The following is a 22,918-nucleotide window of genomic DNA, read 5'->3' on the forward strand; positions in this document are numbered from 1 at the left end:
CTAACACACAGGAATGGAAATTTAACTTGTCCACTTTCTACTAGCAGCTAGATTGGCTGAGCTGAAACCCAAGATCACATGCTTAACAGGTGAGTGGGAGTTTTATAGTACCAGAAGTACATTATGTGTTTCACAGTCACAGTAAAGCAGAAATCTGAACTTTGTGCAGGGAAGTTAATCTAATTTAAGGCGACTGGACATCTACTCAAAATTTCCTCTCTTGGAGTTCGGGAGAATGAGCAGTAGTGTTGAAAATCACTGATTTGAACCAAAACTAGAGCAAAATGACAGTGAAAAATAGGGGAAGAGGCTCTTTAAATGAATTAAAACCCAAGAACCTAGTGAAGTAACGCAATAGTAATTCCTCAGTGACAAGAATGTGTTTCACTCATCTTTGTGCTGAGCTACTCACATTAGAATGAGATAATGTAGCCACAGTTTAATATCAGCGATATGTTTCAGTTAAAAGCAGAATCCTTATGTAGTACTATAAGCTGCTTTAGAAATGTAACTGAACAGGATTATAATTAAGATACAGCTAAATGTAGGAGATATATTGCTTGATGTTGACTTTATTGTTATCATAAAATATTTAAACTGGGAGAAAATGAACAGTTGGAACAGTTACGTTTGTGGCAGAAAACTGCCCAAAAACGCATCCTTTGAAAAATCCTTGCATGTGAGGGTATTTGCAGGAAACAGTAAAGCTGATCAGTCTCACCTTATCAACGATGATCAGGTCTCCAACTTGTATGTCGGAACTCTTCACTTGAACTTTACCTGAGAAAAATGTGAAAGTCAACAGAAAGCAATCCTAAAGCAACCTCACCTTAAAAATCAGACTCCTCATTTTTAAGATATGCTGTGAATTTTTAAACAGCTATGAAATAAAATGCAGGTATTGATTTCTGGCTCTTGAAAATGACGCTGACTCTTAAAACCACAACCCACTTTTTGCTATTGCTCTTCTCTTTCTCTCTCACCTTCTGACAGATTGATTACCTCCACCGTGCTAATGTGATACCCTTCTGTTTTCATCTCTGGTCTGAGGCAGAGACAAAAACAATGGCACATAGGGTCCCTCATAATTATATTGCATCAATATCTGCTACGGCCCCTTCTTCTTCTGTGCTCACAAGCGCACAGAACTACATACATGCACATGAGCATGCAGAAAGTATAAAAGCGACATCCTCAGCCCTGGTCACAGATACCACACTGGGGAATTTTACCACACATTCAACAATGGGACAGATCTTAGATCATATGGTCCTGAGAAGCTGAGAGAGAGAGAGAGAGAGAATCAATGCAATTACAGCAAGAAGAATGACTTCTGTTACAAGTGTAGATCCAGTGGAGTGCCGTCTCTTAATTGCATGGGGGGAGCTTGACGACACCCTCGAATATCCGTTATCATAATGTCAGCAAACAGTTGCGGGCATGAGGAGGAACGTGGATGGATTTCTTTCAGTCCTCTCACTGACCTCGCACTGTGAGCTTGCTGTAGAGTTGAGAGTTCATCTCTTTGTCCCGCTGGTACCGTCGCACTTCATCCACAGCCTCTCGCACCATTGTGACAGCTAACACAAAACCCTGAGTGGAAAAAAAAAACTGATCAATCACAAACCATAATAATTATTAACAGAGCTGAATGGATACCAGAATCCATTAACGTGACATATAGAGCTTGTTTTTATGTACAGGAACGCTTAATGTCTCACTTTATTCACTGTTAATAAACACTAGAGTCACTTCTCACTGAGAACAGCCTTTAACTTTGGAAGCTGTCAGTTGCTGCAAAACACATCGAGTTCATACTCAAATGAGTTCAAACTGACTTTAAATCTTTTTTTAAAGTGTATTTTAGATTAATTTAAACTGTCTCTGTGGGATAAAAAGATCACTCATAAGTACTATTTGTGCTAATATACAAGTGATCTATTGGCTTTGGGTCAGAAACTATTGAAAAATTGTCAAAAAACAGTGGGGGGAAAAAAAGCACATTACAATCTCTCTGAGCACAGGGTGAGGTTTTCAAGTTAATTGTTTTTATACTTGTTTTTGCCTGACCAACAAGCCAAAATTCAAAGTCGTTTACAGTAGACTTCATAGTGATTAACAAGCAAAAACAACTCCTACACAAACATAAAAGCAACATTAGTGGGATAATCAAGGATCATATACCAGAGGGGCCCAGTACGTGTACAAATATCCAATTTTCAGTGATGGCACAAACTGAGAACAGGCCACCACCAGAAAGTAGAGATTGAGGAAGAACTTGAACTGCTGGTAGAGAACCTGAGAGGGGAGCAGAAGACAGGGATTCAGCGAGGTGAGTGAACATGTCAGCAAGGTGAGTCAACGACGACGACAGCTGCCAAAGAAGACAAAGAGGATGCAGCAATAACAACGCAGGCGGGATGGGTTACTGTACATGTTCCAAGGTGGAATAAGATACATGTTAATGCTGTTAACTTTACATTAACCTAATGGAAACTCTGACACTTTGAGAACGTCTGTTTCAAATGGCATTCAGGGTACGGATTTCACGTGGCACGGTAACTTGGTACAATGTCGGTTGGTGCCTTCACAGAATAAACATAAAGCACAGGACAAACGGGACTAATAACCAGAATAATAGAAGAAGAAGGCGAGCAGGCCAACTTCCTTAAATCACACGCACCAAAGTGCCACCTGTGACTTACTGAGGGCTCCTTGCTAATGGGCTATCCATCAACAAGGATCCCTTAGTATTCTATTCATCTAAGGTCAAATTTTGAATAATGTTTGCAATAATGAGAGCCTAGAGTCTAGTCACAGATTACCAGAGACAATGGGATCAATGGACGATGCTCTACAGTTAATGAACCCCCTGACCTTTAGGGAAAAATGCACACTGCTAAACTTAATTTGTGTGTATTTAATAATTCAAAGTGGAGGGAGGAAAACAGAGCCGTTTTGTTCACCATGGATGAGAATATCTACGTGTCTAATAGACAGTTGACATTTTATGGCCTGAGCCGAAGGCAGCCCTCTCAATCATGGAACCATTTGGTTTTTAATAAGTAAGTCTGATGGATCTCTAATGTCCCCTACAGTGTAAACCCCTAACTTAATGACAGAACAGTTAACAATTAGACCCAGTGCATGCTACTGTGCTTTACACACTGTTAATCTGTGAAAAGATCAACACATTTCACCTGGAAGGATGAATGGCCACTGTGGGGACTATAAAAGATAATAAGAGTGGGACTGCTGACTCAAAAAAGCTTAAATTCTGCTATAAGTCTTAGTTGTTTTCTGAAATCCCACTCACCCCAGGCACAAAGGTGAAGATGTTGTACTTCTGGTTTTTGATGGCATTTTTGGGGTACTTCTCTTCACATTTCTCCGGGCAGCCAAGCCACACCGTCCTGGCCTTCAGCTCCTTCTTCCTCCGACATATATGGGCCAGGCAGTCGCAGCAGCTGAGACGGGGAGACGGTGAAATGATCCAGCGTAAACACATTATGGCTGTAACGAACATCATCGTTTCCTAAAGCTTTGTGACGTCCTTAAATTGCTTGCTTTGTACGACCAACAGTCCTCAACCCAAAGAGATTTAATTAACCATCACATTAGACCAAAACAGTGGAAAATCCCAATAACTGAGAAGCTAACTGGAAAATATTTGGCATTTTTACTTGAAATTTTTCGTAAATAATTAATTGATTATCAACGTATGTTGCAGGTTAAATTCATACTGATGGACTTATCTTTTAATTTATTGTTTCAGCTCTAATTTGTATAGCTGTGTTTAGTTTGTGTGGACCTAAAGCAATAAAATATGATTAGTTGAGAATATAACTAAAAAAAGGAAAATACTAATAAGTCAAAGCCTTTTCACTTTTTACCAACTTTAACAGAAAAATACTAAGATTTCTTTTTCTAAAACATCTGAAACCAGTTTTCACTTGAACTTTATGGTCACACGTTGAAAAGTTGTTTCGCTTCCTCAACAAACTTTTCACCACAATTCACAGCACACACACACACACACTCTCCCGTTAGGACGACGACTCTGAATATGATTATAGTTTTAGAAAATTAAAAAGAAAGTCAGCTGAAGGATTTTGCAGCTAATTATATTTTCATAAACGTGTTTTTCAATCAAATAATCACCTTTACTACATACCATGTTTTCAACAAATAAAGACTTCAGAATTCAGCAACCTCAGTTCTCATTTTCTCAGCTGTTAAATCAATTTTGCCGCCGAGCTCCACAGCTGTGCCCCGCTGCATCCTATAGCACTGCTGTTATTTATATCTCTGGTCTTGTCTGTGTTAATTAGATCTTCAAGGCTTCTTTTGACACAATTTTATAAAGAAGTCCTTTGCTTCTGGTGCTTTGAATGATGTGAAAAGGTTAGCATCTCTCCAGGAGGGAATTCCCTTGCTAATGCTGTGAGAGTCACACACTTTTACAGCCCAATAAGCTGGTAAGCCTTAGCAACCAGACATACAGCATGTGTGTGCAGAAAGAAATACTGTATGGCAGAATAGGACACACATTTGTCCTCGTTTGCTTGTTAGTTTTACCTCATGTTAATGTTTTCTAACAGACGAGCCCCGTCCTGTGTGCCTTTGTTATCCTTGTGATATTATCAAAGTTCTAAAAAGAGATTAAAGAGAAGAGATGGCGTGCAGATTGACATTTACTTTTCAAAACATATTTGACTTTCTATCAACCTGCTAATGACTACATTGAGGCTTATCTGGCATATCTGATATCAAATGCAAACAGAGGTGTAGTGTGGGGGTAAATTGCAATGAGAGCAGCCCGATGCGAGCATGACCTAAACTGGCACCTGGGGGGCAAAGAGGGGAGAGCGTCAGTGTATACCGTCATGCTGATCGACTTGGCTTTTCCACTTTTTAAGCAAGTTGGCAAAACATAAAACTAAATAAATCAACTTTGGTAAAAAGTCTTGTTTGTGTTGGCCTCGATGTTCTCTGTCTCTGTGCACTCCGAGTCCAGTTTCATAAGAGCGATTATTTGAGCAAATGAATGCTATTCAAATAATATGCCATTTGAACAGTCAGGGCTTATTCAGTGTGAATTATTTGTGTTTTATAATCCCACACTAAGCACACATAAAATTACTGGAAAGCATCAAACTGGTCAGCTGTGAAAAATCCGATTTGTTCATTAGTGGGGGGGATGGGGAGGGGGGGATCAATATGCAGTTTCAACTGGAGATGCATCACTAACAACGAAATGAAACCAAAAACTGAATATTCTATGAAATTCCTACATCAGTGAATTATTTTTTCTGGGCACTGAACTGCTTCACAAACATTTGTTTAGAAATGCTGCACTTTATTGTTCTGACATAAACAAACACTTTTCTCTTAGCCAGAAAGGGGCATCTTTAGAGGGCAAAACCTGTCAAATTAATCATTAGCTGGATAAACCGCTCTGTTGTGTTTGACCTGAAAATCTTTTTGGATTGATGGTGCGCATCGAGGAACTCGACCAAAAACATGCCCTTATCCTCTCTTTGCACTTCATGCACAACTACCGGTGCGTTTGAAATCCACACTGATCATCACGGGCATACTTACTGACATTATACACTACACATACATTTACAGAATGACAAAACGATGACAACTTTCAGAGCGGCTAAAGGTCCAAATGGAGGCAAAACAACTCTAATCCATAGAGAGAAAGGGACGGAGGTTTGAAGATAGTACTTGGCTGTGTATTTTTCTGGGTAAATACCCAACCTGACAACCATTCTTAAGACTTTAATTAACATACACTTTATCATAAAACTGGAACTGATACAATGTGCCTGCATGTGTAGAGATATGTTATAGATTTATGATCAAAATACCAAAGGACACCCAGTAGTGTGTGGTAGAATGATTTGTGCATCATCTCTTTGAGTCATCATGACTCAGATGGCCAACATAAGTCATTATGTAGTATAAAAACAAACAACAACAACAACAGAGTAATGGTGCAGACATACCTGCCACAGAGGACTTTCCACCCTCCCAGGAGGAACCAGCCGAGGCCTCTCTGCCTCTGATTGACTCTGGCTCGGGGCAGCGTCTGGTAGTCGCTCTCATCGTTCTCAAAGCCCTCCTCCGACATCATCAGAGGCATCTCGTCCAGGTTTGAGGGCTCATCTTCTAGAGAGTATCTGTGAAGTTAGAGCACAGTAAAACATAAAGACACTGAACATCCAGCTGTAAACACTATTTTCAATGAAGAATGGTATAATTTTGCGCTAGGGTGCAACTACAGACAAATATGTTTACTCATGATGATCTTCGATTTAAATTGTGAAGAAACACTTAGTTACAATGAGAATTATAGAGCCTGCGCTCTTTTATTCTACACATGCTGAATTATACATGTTCTACATACAGGCTGTGTGGCTAAACAGTGACATTGTGTAGCTGATTGTCAACATTCAAGAACAAGGGAACGCTCTTCACAGCCCCAGATGTGCAAAGACTGAGGAAAAGCCAACATTAAAGCTAGTTAGAATAGTTGGCTCGGTCCCTCTATCACTAAGTACTGTAGAGTGCGTCTCCTATTCACATTATAAAGAAACAGTGGAAACACTCTTGAGAAGCACGTAATGTCTTATTCATGAGGCCCCTCTAAAGAATCAAGAAAGTCTGTAGCCTTACAAGAAAGACCTTCACCGGCTCACAATACTGGCTTAGACGCCATACACCCAAACTAGATGCACACTGAGAACACACAGAAAGAATTTAGACATTACACTGCAAACCTATAAAAACACTTAAAGAGAAGATGCAAATTATATGCAGAGAAAAGCAAACCATTGTGCCTCACGTCAAACTAAAGAAAGGAAAAGGAAAGATGAAAATCTTTTGTGATACTTAGAGTAAATAGGTAAAAGTCTACAGTCCTCCACTAACACACAGCTACATGTGACAGATACCCTGCTGTAGAATGTACTGAGTATTAAGTACCAGCAGGGATATCAGGTTTACTATAAGAGCAGCTTCTACCTTGGTTACTATAAAGTTAAGTTCCCAGTCTGCTGGCATGTAGTTGAGTCTGTGCTTTTCTTAACCTGTTTATAAAATACCAACGACCATATTCACACCTGTAATATTCCTGCATGCACAACCACACTTCCAAACACTCACGGCACTGCACATATGGTAAGCAGGGCTCCGTACTGACATTTTAAATTTATGCTTAAAAAATACCTTTAAGCAGTATACTGTGTTTTCTGACCATCTGAAAGTATCTTGTGAATATCAGACCAACTTAACTCTGGCTTGTGGACTCATATCATAATTAAAAACAAGAGAGAATCCACCTCCTGTTTTGAGTTTTTATTGTCATTCATCTTTATGCGGTCTTAAATCTGGTGTTAACAGTATGCGAAGGAAGCTGCTTACTTCACGACGAGTTGATCACACTGATCCAGCACAATGAGACAATTTAAACCCTAAAACATTTGTATCCAATATATTTCAAGAGACAACATTAGAAGACCTTCAGAACCAAACACTGGTGCCATGTTTTAGTGCATTCAACCAAGTGTGTCAAGTCCAGCGTCTGTCTAAATTACTTCACTGCCTCCATCACGAGCAACCACTTGTTGAAGGAAATACCCACTCGAAACATACAGAAACAAATGAAAGGCTAATGGTAATCCCATCAGTTTCTTTACTTCAGAAACTGCCTCTCACTCTTGAAAAGCCTGGTATGAGAGTGTGAGAAGGTGGTGGGAACAGCAGGTGTTGAGACTCACTGAATATTTGCTGATGAATGTTTTAGTGTTTCCTGCACACAGGGCGTGAATTTGAAAAAAGCCATATAAATAAAAATAACCTCTGTTTTAATTAACAAAACCTTCTGTGGGAGCTGATTCACAACAGGACAAGTTACGTTTAATTATCTGAACAACGGAGGTGGACATGGGTCGTAGATTCTGCAGTGATGTGAATGAACATATCACTGCTGTGTGAACACTGTGTTTCTCACAGGTTGGTTGACTGCTAAACATCACTGCATTCCCAAGCTAAATGTAATGATTTTAATTTTATTTCTTATTTCACTCAACTGCTTGCAAATGCACAATTCTAGGAAGGTTTTAATCAATCTGCACTTCATTTACAGACTTTAAAAAGAACACTATAATAAAGACAGAAAATATTTTTGGCAGGTGGCTGATCTATTTGGGTAGGCTGCCCAAAATAAAATCTATATTTGGATTATAATCAGTCTGAAAGGTCACTCTGCTGCACATGAATGAGTGTCTTGTACCAACAAAAAACATGGACATGTGAACAAGCATGAAGCTAGCATCAGCGGGATTATGAGCTTAAGATCAACCATCCACATTAGTTCTCACTGATACGGCCCTCCAGAGCTGCTCCTCATGCCGAAGCAAAACATGCCGGTGCAGCCTGATGTTCTGTTTCAGCTGAGAGCTCCTGCAACTTTAGTTTAAGAAGGATGGAGATAATGAAACTCTAGTAATTAAGACAACTTTCACCACCATGTTAGCAAGAATGGGCTGTGACACACCCAAAGTAAGGCTCTGTACCAGGACTACTTAGGATGGTACTGGATGGTCCTTTATTTATACCGCTTATCCTTAGAGGGTCACTGGGGGGACCAGTCCAAGCTGACAGTGGGCGAGAGGCGGGGTACACCCTGGACTGGTTGCCAATAGAGTCTCAGTTCTTACTATTGTTAAATACATTTTAGTGTCTAACTACATCGTGTAAAATAACCATAGACCGTTAAAGGATATAGCTTGAAAATGTGCGTCACGTTTCACCCTATTCAAACCAAACCCCAATAAATAAAAGTATGCATGAGATAATCTGCAGTGCCACACACAACACAGGTCCTTGCTGTTATACACTTTATCTTGGTGGCAACTACTATACATTTATTTATAGAAGTTTGGTTGCAGACCTCCAAATCTGCCAACATCTTAAATTTTGATGATGAAACTAGATAAAATTTGGTTTTACTTTGCATCTACACTAATAATTTGGCTCAGAGTAAATTCTGATATTATGTGGGACTATATGGCACAAATAAAATCCTTGACTAGTGAGATGACTTAATTCTAAATCTGGAACATTAAATCCTTCATCTGATTTAGCAAGCTGTCTGTAAAACATCCTTTTCTAATCCTAACAGTTTTATTTGCCCTTATAAAATATAGCTGCCATGATAGATTATGCTTTTTAAAAAACATTTTGGTTGGAGTAACTGGACTAACTAATAAAAGTCTGACAGCATGAATTCTTCCCGTGGGAGGGAGTGAATTTGCTGGGAATGAGAGCAGTAAGTGATTCACTTTCTGAAACGTGATCACACACACAGCATACAACATAAAACCTTAAATTCCAGTGCACATAGAAGAATATTAAACATGCTCAATGCTAAGAAACTTATTGGAGCAAATTCTCCTCAACTAAACAAACTTCCTGTGGCGTTATTAGTGGAAACATGGTCATAAAGGTATCTGTGGATGAAATGTTTGCTGGTTTTATTTTACATATTAAACCTGATAGAGGAGCGCGTGACAGGCAGGAATAAAGAACAGGAGCTCTGAAGCAACAAATATGGAAATATATAGATTTCCATCAATAGATGTAAATTATGGAAATGCCTCCATAGCTTAATCTTCATTTGCTCCAAGCGCAACCACCAACCAAAATAGTGAAACTGACTCCAGTTCTAACCCTTATTTCTGCCGGTCTAGAACTAAAACGTACATGAGCGGGTTAATATTACACTGAATCAGTTTACTGGGCAGGCCTGGAGACAGGTGGAAGGTAAACTGAAAAGTTTGCAAAGAAAAGCAAAGATCTACATCGCACCTAAATATGAGGAGCACAGCAAGTAGAAGATTTCAAAAAGAGATAGACTGTAGACGAAAGGGATTACACAAATTCAACACTCCCCTGGATTTGGTTTCAAACCTACTTGTGAGGTTTTTGACCTCAACAACCACTTCACTTGACAAAACGTATGAATCACAAGCAGCCAGCAACTTTTCACTATTGTGTGCGTTTTGTTTCCACACTGTTCAGGCTTGCCAAAGAGATACGCTCATGGCTACTTTGTTTATTGCTATGAAAGTCCCACGTCTGATTACATAATAATTCAAGTCTGAATCCGGTGCGAACGTGGGCTGGTTTGTAAAAAGGTTTGCTGGCTCTCTCATGTAGCACAGCCATTGTTGCCAACAATTGCTTCCTGTGTCAGTAGAAAACCTTTTAACAGCGAAGCTTTACCAGCTTCAGGACCAGAGCTGTGTAGCTGACCCAGCAGACCTCCCCAGTGAAGGCCCACTTCACTGTCACATGAATGTCACTGATGAGAGCAAGTGAAAGGAATACAGAGCGACAGAGGAGCTTCCCTTGTAATCTAATTTACTTAAGTCTGGGTAGATAAACATCATCACAGCTTAAGAAGAGCTGTTTGAGTGCAAAGCCAATGGCGGTAGGCACATTTATGACGGGCTACCAGTCAAACATATTCACTTCTAGTATGTAAACAGTCAGTAACAACCTACTACTTGTTCTAAAAGTACCTGGTCATGCGACTACTTCACTTCCTGTCCATTCCTGACCCTGAGGGCTTTAATAGCTCATCCTCGTCCGGTCTGAAAAATGAACAAGCTGGTGAATGATGACTACAGCATGCAACAACACTTTTATAACATGTGACGAACTTGCACAGATGAGCTAACGTATCATGTGACTTTTAGTTAAATGCCGGAGGGGGACTGGGCGACATGCAACTGTCACTAACGTATGCTAACGCACATTATCAGGTTATAGGATTGGTCGTGCTGGGCTAGTAATGACTGATTAAACATTAGGCGCATTTTTAGCTTTATGGATGATGGTGTGGGCGAAACAAGCAGCTGTCAGAGGAGGAAAAGCAAAGGAGCTGTCAGCAGCAGCAGCGCTAGCAACACAAGCTAACAGCCACGACCCGCACACAAACACCAGCCCCGGGACAAAGCGGGACAGCGTAATGAAAATATTTTAGACAAATGGCTTTTTCTTCAGTACACGACCGAAGAAAGAGCCCGGCTAGCCCCCTCCATACCTTGAAAGTCTGGCTGAATTGTAATACGGGATTCTCTTTGAGTTCTTCCGCACCGGATTTAACGGGATGCTGTCAGCCATCTTGGCTGGCTAGTACACGTCCTGACGTCACACTAAAAAAACGTTTAGGATCTATGCTGCGTTCACTTACCCAGCAAAAATGTTGTAACTGGAATACTCGAAGCCAAAGTAGTGGAATAAGGTTGGAGAGCATACGAGAGCGTTTTATTTTAACCAATTTTCTCTGTGATATTCTTCCTCTGTCAAACGTGAATGATGAGTTTGAAAAATAATAAATGTAAAAAACGTTTTTTTCTTTAAAAAAAAGTGACTGGTTGAATTTAACTGCGGGGAGTGTGGACTCTCCAGGTGTTGCGAAGGCAGCATAAGGGATCTTAGAAATAAGAAATTCATTATAGTCACTGTGTTGTCAAACATTAGTATATTAGTATATGATTAAATGAGGAGCACTGGTGGGGGTTATATTTAGCATAAAATTTAAAATGAATAGAAAGAGCCAATATTCACTGATAAAGACCGTGACATAAAGACATCTAGTTAAAATAGTTGATTATCTTCCCTAAACCCAAAGCTTTTCTTATCAACAAGTTTAAATCTGGTTACTTTCTCTTACATTGTTTATTTTTCATATAAGCACCGCATAATATTCCAGATAAATTGGCTTAATGAATTTTAAATCTGTGTGTGTTTGGAACAGCAATTTCCAAGGAAATGTTGATTGATCTGAATAATTTATGTGATAAATGATGAGGTTACTTGTCTGCATTCATCTTCTCACAGTAGAGGTCAACAGCAGCATGTGCATCTTTTTAAACCATAATGATGAAAAAATAAAATCTAACAAAAAAAAGACAAGATTATTATTATTATTATTACTATTATTATTATTATTGTTGTTGTTATTATCTCAAATGCTGTAGCTTCAGGAGGCTTCAGGAAGATCAACAAGATACAGAAACGTCTTAACAAATTGAATGCATGAATGCACATCTGTACATGCTTGGCCCTTCATGTTTAAGAAACACAGAAGTTGTTTGTTTGCAGAGGAAAATTGCTTACTTTCTTACATAGCGTATAAATTCACTGATGTAGTTACGGAGATGAAGCTAACTAAAGTGAAAGGTTGTCTATGTTGAACACCTTAATCTGATGTGTTTTCTATGAAGTCGTGTGTGAAATAACATCAAGACGAGTAAACTCTTCTAAGTGAATTGAACATACAGACAGTTTGTTCTAGTTTTTATTCGGTCCAACTGTTGTTTAAGAATTACAATCTCTCACCAAAACATTGACAGTAGTTCACTGCAACTTGTAACTGTGGGTATTTATGAGCATGTTTTGTGCTTTGCACCAGCAGCATTGGGCAGCTGTCCAGAGGAGATAGCACACTTTTTGCATTATTGATTTGAACAGATGTTCCCTTCTTCAGAGCAACCATACGTCTAAGCACTGTAGGAAGTCTCAGGTACGAGTTAAACAACTTCTTTAATGTATACAAAAAAAAAACCCATTCACAAATGACAGCAAAGTAAAATAGCAAATGTGAATATCCTACTATCCTCTGTCAATTGATAAAAAGTTCTTTTTTTAAGTCTATATATAATACATAAGAACAAACAAGGTGTTTTACAAATATTTAAACGTCCATAACAGATTGCATAAGTATCAAGTCACCATTCAGCTTTTTTTCAATTGATTCCAATTTCTTTGCTGTCATCAATCAGCATAGAAAAATGCCTATTATTTCCCAGGTCCATGCCAGTCTTTGTCCTGCTGGTTATTGGACTTCCTGCGGCGCTCACTCTGTCCATGCCTGCAGTCAGAGGGTGGAGCTGAGCGATGCCTCTGTTCTGAATCACTGAGATCTCGTTGTTCTTTGTGGCCAGGCTGTTGGCGATAGCTGTCGCGTAGCGGTTCCAAAATCCAGGGTCTACATTCATCGCTCGAGCTGCCAGGTCCTTCTGAAACATCTCTCCAAACTTCACGGCCTCTCCACCCAGCAGGGCCATGGGGTTCTCCACTGACAGCCGCCGGCCTCTCCTGGCTGGTGCGTTGTTCCACATGTGAGTCCCCATGTGGACCTGAAAATGACATATGAGATATTAGAATGAGTGGATGTTTTTATTTCAAAAAGCAAACACTGAATGAATTGCAATGAATTACCACCCCTCTGCACTGAAAGACTTCATTCTCTCTGTTTAACTATACTGTCCCTTCTGACAACACCATAGCTCGACCAGGACATTTAATTCATTCATTGATTAGTTGAATGACAAAAACAGTAAATGAAACAACAATTTTGAGTGATTGAAAATGTCATATATTTGCTGTCTCCAGCTTCCCAAATGTGAAGATTGGCAGTTTTTATTCATCTTAAATGGTAATATGCAGATGCCAGTGGATATATAGCAGACACGCTAAAAAGATGTGCAACAACAGAAATTTAAAAAGCCTTCAGAGTCTCCCTCAGATTTCTTTGTTGGAGAGTAAAAGACCTTGAAACAAACATCATGGGTCAGATGTGGCACTAAATTATAAACAGAAACGTGGATTTTGCACAGACTTATTTTGAAAGATGTATGCTAACCCTTCTGGCGTGTATGTGTTTTCTGAGAATAAATAAGTTGTAATGTAGGATTTGTACACTTTGATACAATGGGAATGTTCTGTGTTTTAAGAGCTTTATTGAACAAATTGGCTTTATTTTCTCTTTTTGCTCTATACCTCCCAGGGCAACATAGACCACAGAGATTTCTCCAAGGGAACCCGTGAATGCTTTGTTCCTTGCAGGGAGTTTATGTTGTCACCATATATGCTGCTTTGCATTCAAATATTGATAGACTCAGGACTGTCTGAGGAAGTCTGGTCTTACCACTATACAACACAACACAGAGCTAGGCCCACCGCATTTGTAGTGGAAACACTTAAACAGTAGTTTAATTTTAAAACTGATTGATTATTTATTTATTTTAGCTATAGAGTTTCCTCCATCATCATATGGCAATATTTGATATATCACAAAAGGCAGATATTTACCATTAAATCTGTCAACAAACAGTTAAAAACATCTATTATCTACCTTCAGATTGCCTTTCGTGGTGAAAGCTCTGCCGCAGATGGAGCAGACAAACGGTTTCTCTCCGGTGTGCGTGCGCTCGTGGATCTGAAGGGCGCTGGCTGACGAGAAGTTCTTCCCACAGACGTTGCAGTTGTGCTGTTTGGGTGTTCGGCGAGGAGGAGCAGGGCCGAGCAGGGAGGTCATTCCTGGGCTGCCTGCTGATGCATAAGCTGGAGGGATGTGGATGCTGAACGGTGGGTGCTGCCCTTCGGACGGGGCGTTTGGTTGACTGTGACCGTTCACCTCGGTTTTTATCATGCCTGATGATGTGCTGGTAACCAGGCTGGGAATGCTTGGACCTGCAGTGGACATGAAAGGGCAGAGATGAAGTTTTTCTCCTTTAAAACTTTAAAAAACTTTTAATGGATTATTTAGACATCCTAAAAAGGAACACACTGAACTTTAGTGGACAATGACAAATACTAAATCAGCACATCATGCAAATGTACCTCTGTCTCTGCTCAGCTGGAATGACATATTATAAGGATTCTCCTCTTTCACACATAGCTTGCTGGCTTGTATTCCTCTCAGCTCTTGGGTCACTGCAGTTGCTGATGCAGAGGTAGGAGACTCAGGTTGCTCTCTCTTCACTGAAGCTGCCAAAGGCTCATGGGATTCTGGCCTGCTGTTGTTGGCTGCAGGTGATTTGATCGTCATGCCTTCTGAGTTGCTTTGAATAGGAGACGCTGATACACGAGGTGAACAAGAGGATTCTGACACATTTGGGCTGTTTGCGCTGCTATTCTCCACCCTTTTCTCTGATAAAGAGCATTTAAGATTGAATTGGCTGCTGTTATTATAACCATTTGTTAGGGATTTTATACCAAAGGAAGTGTTTAGGTTTACAGTAGAGTCAATCATCCGCATTTGGTTCTCCAGAGCAGCTATACTTGAAACAATTGCAGAGGACTTGGGAGGGGAATTACAGTCATAAATCAAGTGTTTAGATGGATTTATTCCTTCCTCCATAGTTTCTGCCTCCTCTTCCTCTTCCTCATTGTCATCCTCCATTGAAATATCATCAATGAGGTCATTGCTATTGCTGCTAAAACTATCAAAGTTCTTCTCATTGACTGAGATATCGCTGTCCATTTCCTGCACCCCGTCCATCAGGGTTGAGTCTGGAATCTGTCCAACCATGTGCATGCGGATATGCTGCTGAAGGACAACAGCGTTGGTGAACTTCTTCTGACAAATGGGACACGAGTGTTGCACCTGAACTGGAGGATTTTCTCTGTGAACGCCAATGTGAGCCTTCAGGTTGCCTTTGGTGGTGAAAGCCCTGCCACACACTTTACATTTAAAGGGCCTTTCCCCGGTGTGAATGCGGTAGTGCATCTTAAGCGCACTCTGGCAGCTGAGGACACGGTGACAGAGGACGCACTGGTTGGGGTCTGTAATCTTTTTATCAATGTTCTCCACCAGCTGCTGGAGCTTTGAGGTTTCAGATGTTTGCATAGAGTCCAGTAAGCCACTGGTTGTGAATCTAGTTTCGTCTGAGTTGAGCGAGAGGGGTGGAGAGTCGGAGACAGGAGATGCCGAGGTGATGGGTTCAGGCGTGGTGGCCACTGATGGGATCGTAGTGCTGGTTGCTTCTGTTACTGGGTTGGCTCTCAGTCTCAAGGAGCAGTTTTGGGGCAGATGTATGCCCTCTGTTTTCAGTATATTGGATGCTTCTGTCTCACGGTTGGACTGTGGAGACTCTGAAACGGGAGCGAAATGAGCCTCACTGCCTCTGTCGTTAGGTGACAAAGATACACATTCAAAAGGAGCTGGCTGGTAGGGAGATTTAACGGATGGTGTTACACTTACAGAGTCATTTGAGCCTCCGATACTGGTAATAGTGGAGGGAAGCGGAAGACCCATAGTGGCTGGCAGAGTTGCTACAACAGGTTTGTTATCCAGCCATGAGGAGACAGCTTTTTCTGGAGGGATGGACATACCGTAGGGAATCCCAGAACTTGTTGGCACATTGTCTAGATATTCTGGCACCGGGTAGGGGTTCATTTGAACATGGGGATACTTCTCTTTGTGCCTCTGGAAGTGCACCTTTAAGTTCCCTTTTGTGGAAAAACGATTGCCGCAGATGTTACATTTGAAGGGCCGCTCTCCTGTATGGGAGCGCAGGTGGATCTGCAGAGCGCTGTCGCTGCCAAACACTTTGGCACAGAACCTGCATTTATGCTTGAAGAAGGGCTCCTCTGGGCTGGGCTTCGTTTCGAACAAGGACACGTTAGGCAGCTTCCCTTTCCTGTGCTTCATCAGGGCTGCAAGAGGGTCAAGTGCATTAGCTGTGGCGGCGATGCTAGCTAAGGGATTGGGGAAAATGACACTGCTGGGGGGGCTCTGAGGTAGAAATGGCAGGCTGGAGGATGAGCTGAGGAGGCTGCTCTGCCCCAGGGAGAGCGGGCTGGAGGAGCTCAGTGTCTGAGAACAGCTAATGCTGCTGGTGTGCGAGCCTGTGTAAGGAGGCAGTAATGTGGAGATGCTGCTGCAGCTGGAGAGAGACGGGGTTGGATTTTCTGAGGAAGCTGAGGTACATGTTACATCTCTTAAGGTGGACTGCCCACATACAGTTTGTGAGGGGAGACTTTGTGACTTTTCAAGCACAGAAGACAAAGAAACAGCAGCCTGTCCATTGATGGTTGAGGGCATCGTTCCTGACAGTGGCAGGATGGGAGGAGGGATGATACCTTGAGGAGGGAAAGGGTTAGGTGCCAGAGACAGAGATCTGGAGGCAGGGTTTAACGCTGCTTGTGTTGGTTGTCTGTTCATGATGGCTACCTGGCTGCAGATCTGCTCAATAAGCTGCAGCTGGTGGACCTGTTGTTGCTGCAGAGCCAGCAGGTGCTCCAGTATGACTGGGATGGCTGCTGAAGCTGCCTTCCCTCCAGTACCGCAGCTATTGATCCCCTGGGAGAACTGGGCAACAGCCACCCTGGTGCTGTGAAGGATCTCCAGCGTCACATTTGTACTCGGCATGCTGTAGCTGCCAGCAGCTGACATCTGGGGGGAGGTGGACTCTGCTGAATCTGGAGGCTGAGGGCTGGAGGTCGTGGTGTATTTGTCCTGTGGGCACTGCTCAAACTCAATGGCTTCATCCCTATCAATGCCGTCCTCTAAATTATCCAGACTGTCATTGTCATTCGCCGCTGTCTCTCCCAGCTCAAAGCCAGCGTCTGTGGAGTCTGCTGCAGATGAGTCACTGGACACCACACTAGGAACTGGAGAGGGTCCGATAGAAGATTCCTCAGGAACTGGCATCCCCTCATTGTCCTTCACGATAAGCACCAAGGGATCCTCAGTGCAGACTTTCTGATGTTCCCTCAGTTCGGTCCAAGTGAAGAACTCAGCACAGCATTTGTTACAGATGTGTGTTTCCTCACTGCTGTTGCAGCCTGCACTGGTCTCCTCTCTCTCCATGCGCTCCACGATGCCTGAAATCAGGGAAAACAGACAGATTAAGAATGCAAAACTGATAATTTATGGTCCTGATATTTCCCCAGAGGGACACATTTTCATTCGTCACATTATAGTGAATCCCCCCACACACAGCAGTGAGTCCATGTTTCCGTACTCATGTTGTGTGAACCAGCATTGTTCAAACCCACTGAACTCCACAAGTCATCCCAAAGTGTCCAAAGATAACAAACATGTCAAACTGAACTACAAGGAGGGTTTTTTAAAAATGAAAAACAAAACACATCCAGAAACAGATCATTTGAGGCAAAAGAAAACATCTTAGATTTCTTTTCTTCCACTAAAATTAGATTATTTACATATATACGTGTAACACTGTCATACCGTGTGAAAAATATTTTTTTTCTAACTATGAATCTGCTGAAAAGGAAACTGAAGAGGAACCCAGATTCCAATAACAGCCACGTTTTCTCTCTAATTATATCTGAAATTATATTATAGAGATGCTGAAGTCCCAACTCTTAAATGTTTATAGCTTTAAAGAGTGCTAATGCAATCGCAGAAATTTCTATTTTGTGATCCCACTTTCATTCAAGATCAACAGGCCTCATAATAACAAACGTTGTAAACTCACACCCCATTTTCATGTTAATAATTTTACAAAAAAATCAATAAAGTTCAATGAAGTTATCTGACCTCTCAGATGTGCATTCAGACAGATAATGAAATTCCATACAGTACATTGATTTTTTTCGTGCATTAATACATTTCAGCATCGTGTCTCATCTTCATAGAAAATAATTGCACGCAAGGCACGTTTTGTTCATAAACTACACAATGTTCGTAGCCGGCAATCACTGATTTAACTGTGAAACACATTCCTGTGTTTCAGGTGTGTTTCTATTTGCTCTGGTTGATTATTTCTGTATAACTTATTAATCTCAAATAAACTTAATTGTGCAGACAATTATAATTCTGCATCAACAATATCAGTCAATCTTAATCTTAATGATAGACCTCAAGCCCATAATAATCACAGCTTCATGGGATTGTTTCTGTTACAGCAAATATCTAAATGATGTGTGCAAAGTTTTCATGTGATCAAGCTCTGAACTTACAGGAAAATAAAACAAGGAAGCAAACCAATAAAATACTCTAAATATCCTGATGTGAACAGGATATAACGTATGAAGCTGTTATTATTATTCCTATTTTTAATACAATATATAATTTTGGTTAAATCTGTAAAAATATCTGCGTGCAACACGTATCGCATATCTAACAATAAAACTATTTTTTCCTTCTGGTGGACGCCGATCTTTTGACATCGTAGTTTTCTTTTGTCCTCTTTCAGCAGCTGATATTCGACGTTCTTTGAGAAAAGATTTCAGACTTTAGAATCACTGTTGCATCTGTTCAGGCTTTGCCCCATTAGGAAACAGACAGCTACACCAGATGGAAAGATTTGGGCAAATCAATAGTAAATTATCGTTACATACACTGGGGCTTCCCTTCACCGATTTAAGAACAGCAATTTAGAAAGGGCCAAAAGTATGAAGATCTATATTATGAGGTTTGCACAATGTAATTAGATTCTTTCTTTAATTCTATACTTTTGAAAACACAAAAATTTACTGATTTTAGGAAAAATTATTTTATTTCTGCCATATATCATGAATCATAAAATAAAACACCAAATGGTGTGTATGAGTGTGTGTATGTATGAGTGTGTGTGTGTGTTGTGTGGCCGACCTATCTGCTGCACCTTTGTTCTTTAACACAGTAAATGTGAGCATAAAGCAATTTAAGCGTGCATGCGTTCGGGCTGAATTTAACATAAATGTGTGTATGTGCATGTAGCTTGTGTGTATGTGTGTGTTTGTGTTTCCAAGTGTAGTCAGTACAGTCCAATTATCACCATGTTTCCCCACCTGAAAGAATGATTCCCAGTGTGCTCAAGCTAAACCCAGACAAAGGCATCTGGTGTATTTACAATTATACCAGCACACTCAACAAATCCTCATGCAAACACTCAGTGCAGTGTCTGTTTTAATGAGTCATGCCTTTGTTAATACATTTGAGTCTTTAGCTTCCAAAAGGTTCTTCTAAGATAATAAAAACTGATTTTAACTTTTCTTTTTTTTTTTTAGTTAAGTGAAGTTACCACAGTTGAGTGAGTGAAATCTATTTAAAAGTGAAACTCGTCAGTAAATAATCAGAGCCGCTGGCTCACCAAGTGGGTGGTCTGAACATCACCAAGGCAATCCAGCAAACACAGGCGCGAAAACACTTCCACTGTTTTAGCTCAGGATTTTGTCTGTGCTTTGTAAGATTTACTTCCAGAACAAACAAAGAAAACATCAGTTTTGATTTAAAGTTCTGAGTATATTTTCCAAATATAATAACACTGATAGAAATTTATTTTAAAATGTCAGCCCCACTCTATCCATAATGTTGGGAGCAGAAAACAAATTTATGTCTGTGTAGTTTGGCGATGAGAGGAGAAAAAAAAAAAAAAATGATGAAGCTGCAGCTGAAAAGCAAACTGACTCTCAGCCCGGCGTTAATGCCTCTTTGCCTCCGTGTGCGACCTCTGGGCTGCAGAGGTCAATGGTTCAGATGTACTAATTGTATTATGATCCAGACACGGAGCACTTGCCCCTCGCAGGGAGAGGCTGACAAAGGTTAAGTCAGCAGGCTCAATCAAAGCCCATGTCAGAGTGGCGGAGCCCCCCGCCTGGCTGCAGGACTGTGGGAGGGCCTCGTCCGCATTTGACACCTTTTAACAGCCACAAATAACAACAAAGTGACAAATAATTTTACTGACAAACATGCAACAAGAACTGTGATGATGGCGATTTTAATTCATGCAAGACCTCGGCTTGGTGTTTGTGGGCCTTTTGCTTTTGAGAATAAACAGATTGTGGTGCCATAAATGGTCAGCAGAGTAGATATTGATATCAATAAATACACATATGTGAAGTAAATCATTTTCCATCACATTAATTTAGATTAATTTAGATTTACGAACTGTCGGTTAGTGCCTGGTAGGATGTAAACCAATTTTCTTGAAGATTTTGCAGCAAATTTAAAGAGCGCAGGCCAAACTCAATTTAAAATTCAGTCAATTTTGGATAATCACATATCCAATAGTTTAAAGGTTAATTTATGGTTAAATATTGGTGCTGATATGAGCTAGTGCTCATCTCTTAGTATTGATTAATGGGTTCAAATAACATCCAGGCTTCCCTGCACGAACACGAAAGGAGAAAATTAAATTGTTTAATTAAATATTAAAATATGAGAAATTATGTTTCCTCTGGTGTATCATAACATGCGCTGACAGTGAGATGAAGAAGTGAGATCTAGTTACAAACCGTTTGTACAAGGCTGATAATGGTTGATAATTATTTTATGTGAAATGTTGAGATTAAGAAATACTGGGTGTCCAGACCCATTTAATCTAATCTCCTTTGTTTTTCATATTATTTATGAAATAAATTGTAGTGAAATGTTAACTAAGCTCAAGAGTAAATACAGGTGCCCCCATGTATGTAAACACACTACCATCATATCATAGCATCATCAAAAGTCTTTTCTGTAAGGCATCATTTTCTTTTCTCAGGTTGTTGATGTAGATGTTTCTCATTAAAATTAGAAAGTTTCATAGTTGACAGGAAGGCCTTGAGCATAATTTGCAGAAATAACCCTTTAACATAAAATATATGACCTAGTGGGTTTAGTTCACAACAGGCCCTGACTCTACTTACCCCAGTAAAGCTATGAAACAGAAATTAAATATATATATTAATATGATAATAGTTCTGATTTGGTTTCATTCATGAGATGTTTTGCGTTGTTTGTCCTTCTGTTTGTTCCCCAAACTGTCAACAACATAATCCTCAGTTAATAAATCTGATTGTGATTTTTTTGATAAAACGTTAAAAGTGAATTAAAACATTAAATTCAGTTCTCGACATCACGTCATCAACTTTTGTTTTTTTTTTTTAGACTTTTTGAGAGCAACGAGGTTTTATTTGACATCAAAACTGAAAACATAATAAATGTAGAAATAAATAACCAAAAGTCAGATAGAAGCTGAAAAGTAAAACCAGCCGAAATCAGTTCGTCGCCCGTTTAATTTGTGAAAGACTTTTTCCACCTTTTCAGACATTTTTAGACAGAACTCCACCATCATTGTGTCCATCCTGTCACATCCCTGCACTTAAACGTGTTCTTTATAAAATAGATAAATAAGTAAAACCTTTTACTGAAGCTCGTCTCTGCTTTCTTGACACCAGCAGAAATAAACCCAGTAAAAGTCTCTGAAAGCACACCTACCATTTCTGCAGAGGAGTCCGCTCTGTGTCGCCTCTTCCTCTGACTTAAGGTGCTGCGGTTTGGCTTGCTTGCGGCGGGACATGTTGATCCTTCTATGCGAATCTCTGCTGCCTTTCGCCGACTCATCTACAAGCAGCGAATGGGACCCTTCAGAGGGAGCGGGGCCGGTGAAATAAGCGAGCGGTGGCTGGTGCTGATGCCCGTGTGCAGATTGCGCATGTCAGTGTAATTGTGATGGAGGAAGGATAACGCTTTTACGACTCTTGCTGCCCTTCGGTGGGTGATTGGCTGCGGTCCAGCCAACTCACGCTAGATATGGAAATGAGGGATGGGGTTTAATAATAATTAGTTCACTTCCTGTCCGGTGAGCGGCTGCTTTTACGCACAACTCCGAGCAGCTCCAACATGGTTTAGTCCGACCTGAACTCCTGTGAGCGTCTCATGCGTTTTGGGTTTTAACTTTTGTGGCCAAATGCTGTGTCTCAGTGTAGTCCTTTCAGGTTTAAGGCTGACTTGTTTCCTTTCTGAGCTCTTGGATGAGTTTGTGTCCAAAGAGGCGCTTCAGTTTTGATTTCTCAGGCTGTTGATGAATAGGTGTCCTGGTTGAATCTGTCGCCTCACACACACACACACACACTTAAGACGGCGGAGCAACACTAGCAGGAGCAGTTATCCTTCCACGGGAGGACAGGCTGGATCTTGAGTCTCCTGAAACTGCGTAAAGTCCAGAATCGACGCGTTAGAGGAGGTGATTCTTGCGTAAAAGGCGAAAACCTCGCAGAGCAGATGTCGGCGGATTAAATGCGTGCGTAAAGTCAAACTTAGTGCGTAACAATCTCGCTCAGGTCGCCGGCAGGTCCGATCTCAAACTGGTGGCTGTCGGAAATGAGACTCCGT

At 40.7% G+C, this 22,918-nt stretch overlaps 2 protein-coding genes across 3 annotated transcripts in view; both read right to left on the minus strand.

Moving 5' to 3' along the window:
- The window catches only part of atp9b (ATPase phospholipid transporting 9B), a 39,529-nt gene extending 28,285 nt beyond the window's left edge, over positions 1 to 11,244 (minus strand). Inside the window, exons 1-7 of one of the 2 annotated variants that reach the window (XM_070846208.1) lie at positions 11,123 to 11,137; positions 10,599 to 10,670; positions 6,018 to 6,191; positions 3,317 to 3,467; positions 2,185 to 2,298; positions 1,485 to 1,593; positions 722 to 780 (exon numbers count right to left, since the gene is read on the minus strand). In XM_070846208.1, coding sequence (XP_070702309.1) covers positions 722 to 780; positions 1,485 to 1,593; positions 2,185 to 2,298; positions 3,317 to 3,467; positions 6,018 to 6,191; positions 10,599 to 10,606 — 615 coding nt within the window. In that variant the 5' untranslated portion in view covers positions 10,607 to 10,670; positions 11,123 to 11,137. Of the gene's footprint in view, positions 1 to 721; positions 781 to 1,484; positions 1,594 to 2,184; positions 2,299 to 3,316; positions 3,468 to 6,017; positions 6,192 to 10,598; positions 10,671 to 11,122 lie in introns of both variants that reach the window. The other variant, XM_070846207.1, reaches the window with a different exon arrangement.
- Positions 11,245 to 12,830: 1,586 nt separating this feature from the next.
- sall3b (spalt-like transcription factor 3b) lies at positions 12,831 to 22,103 on the minus strand. The gene is made up of 4 exons (XM_070846051.1): positions 22,022 to 22,103; positions 14,710 to 17,697; positions 14,222 to 14,559; positions 12,831 to 13,223 (listed from the first exon to the last, which is right to left on the minus strand). The coding sequence occupies exons 1-4, from the start codon at positions 22,101 to 22,103 to the stop codon at positions 12,831 to 12,833; spliced, it is 3,801 nt and encodes a 1,266-aa protein (XP_070702152.1).
- Between the last annotated feature and the right edge of the window lie 815 nt (positions 22,104 to 22,918).

Source organism: Pempheris klunzingeri, chromosome 16 (assembly GCF_042242105.1).
Source record: "Pempheris klunzingeri isolate RE-2024b chromosome 16, fPemKlu1.hap1, whole genome shotgun sequence".
Lineage (NCBI taxonomy): Eukaryota > Metazoa > Chordata > Actinopteri > Acropomatiformes > Pempheridae > Pempheris > Pempheris klunzingeri.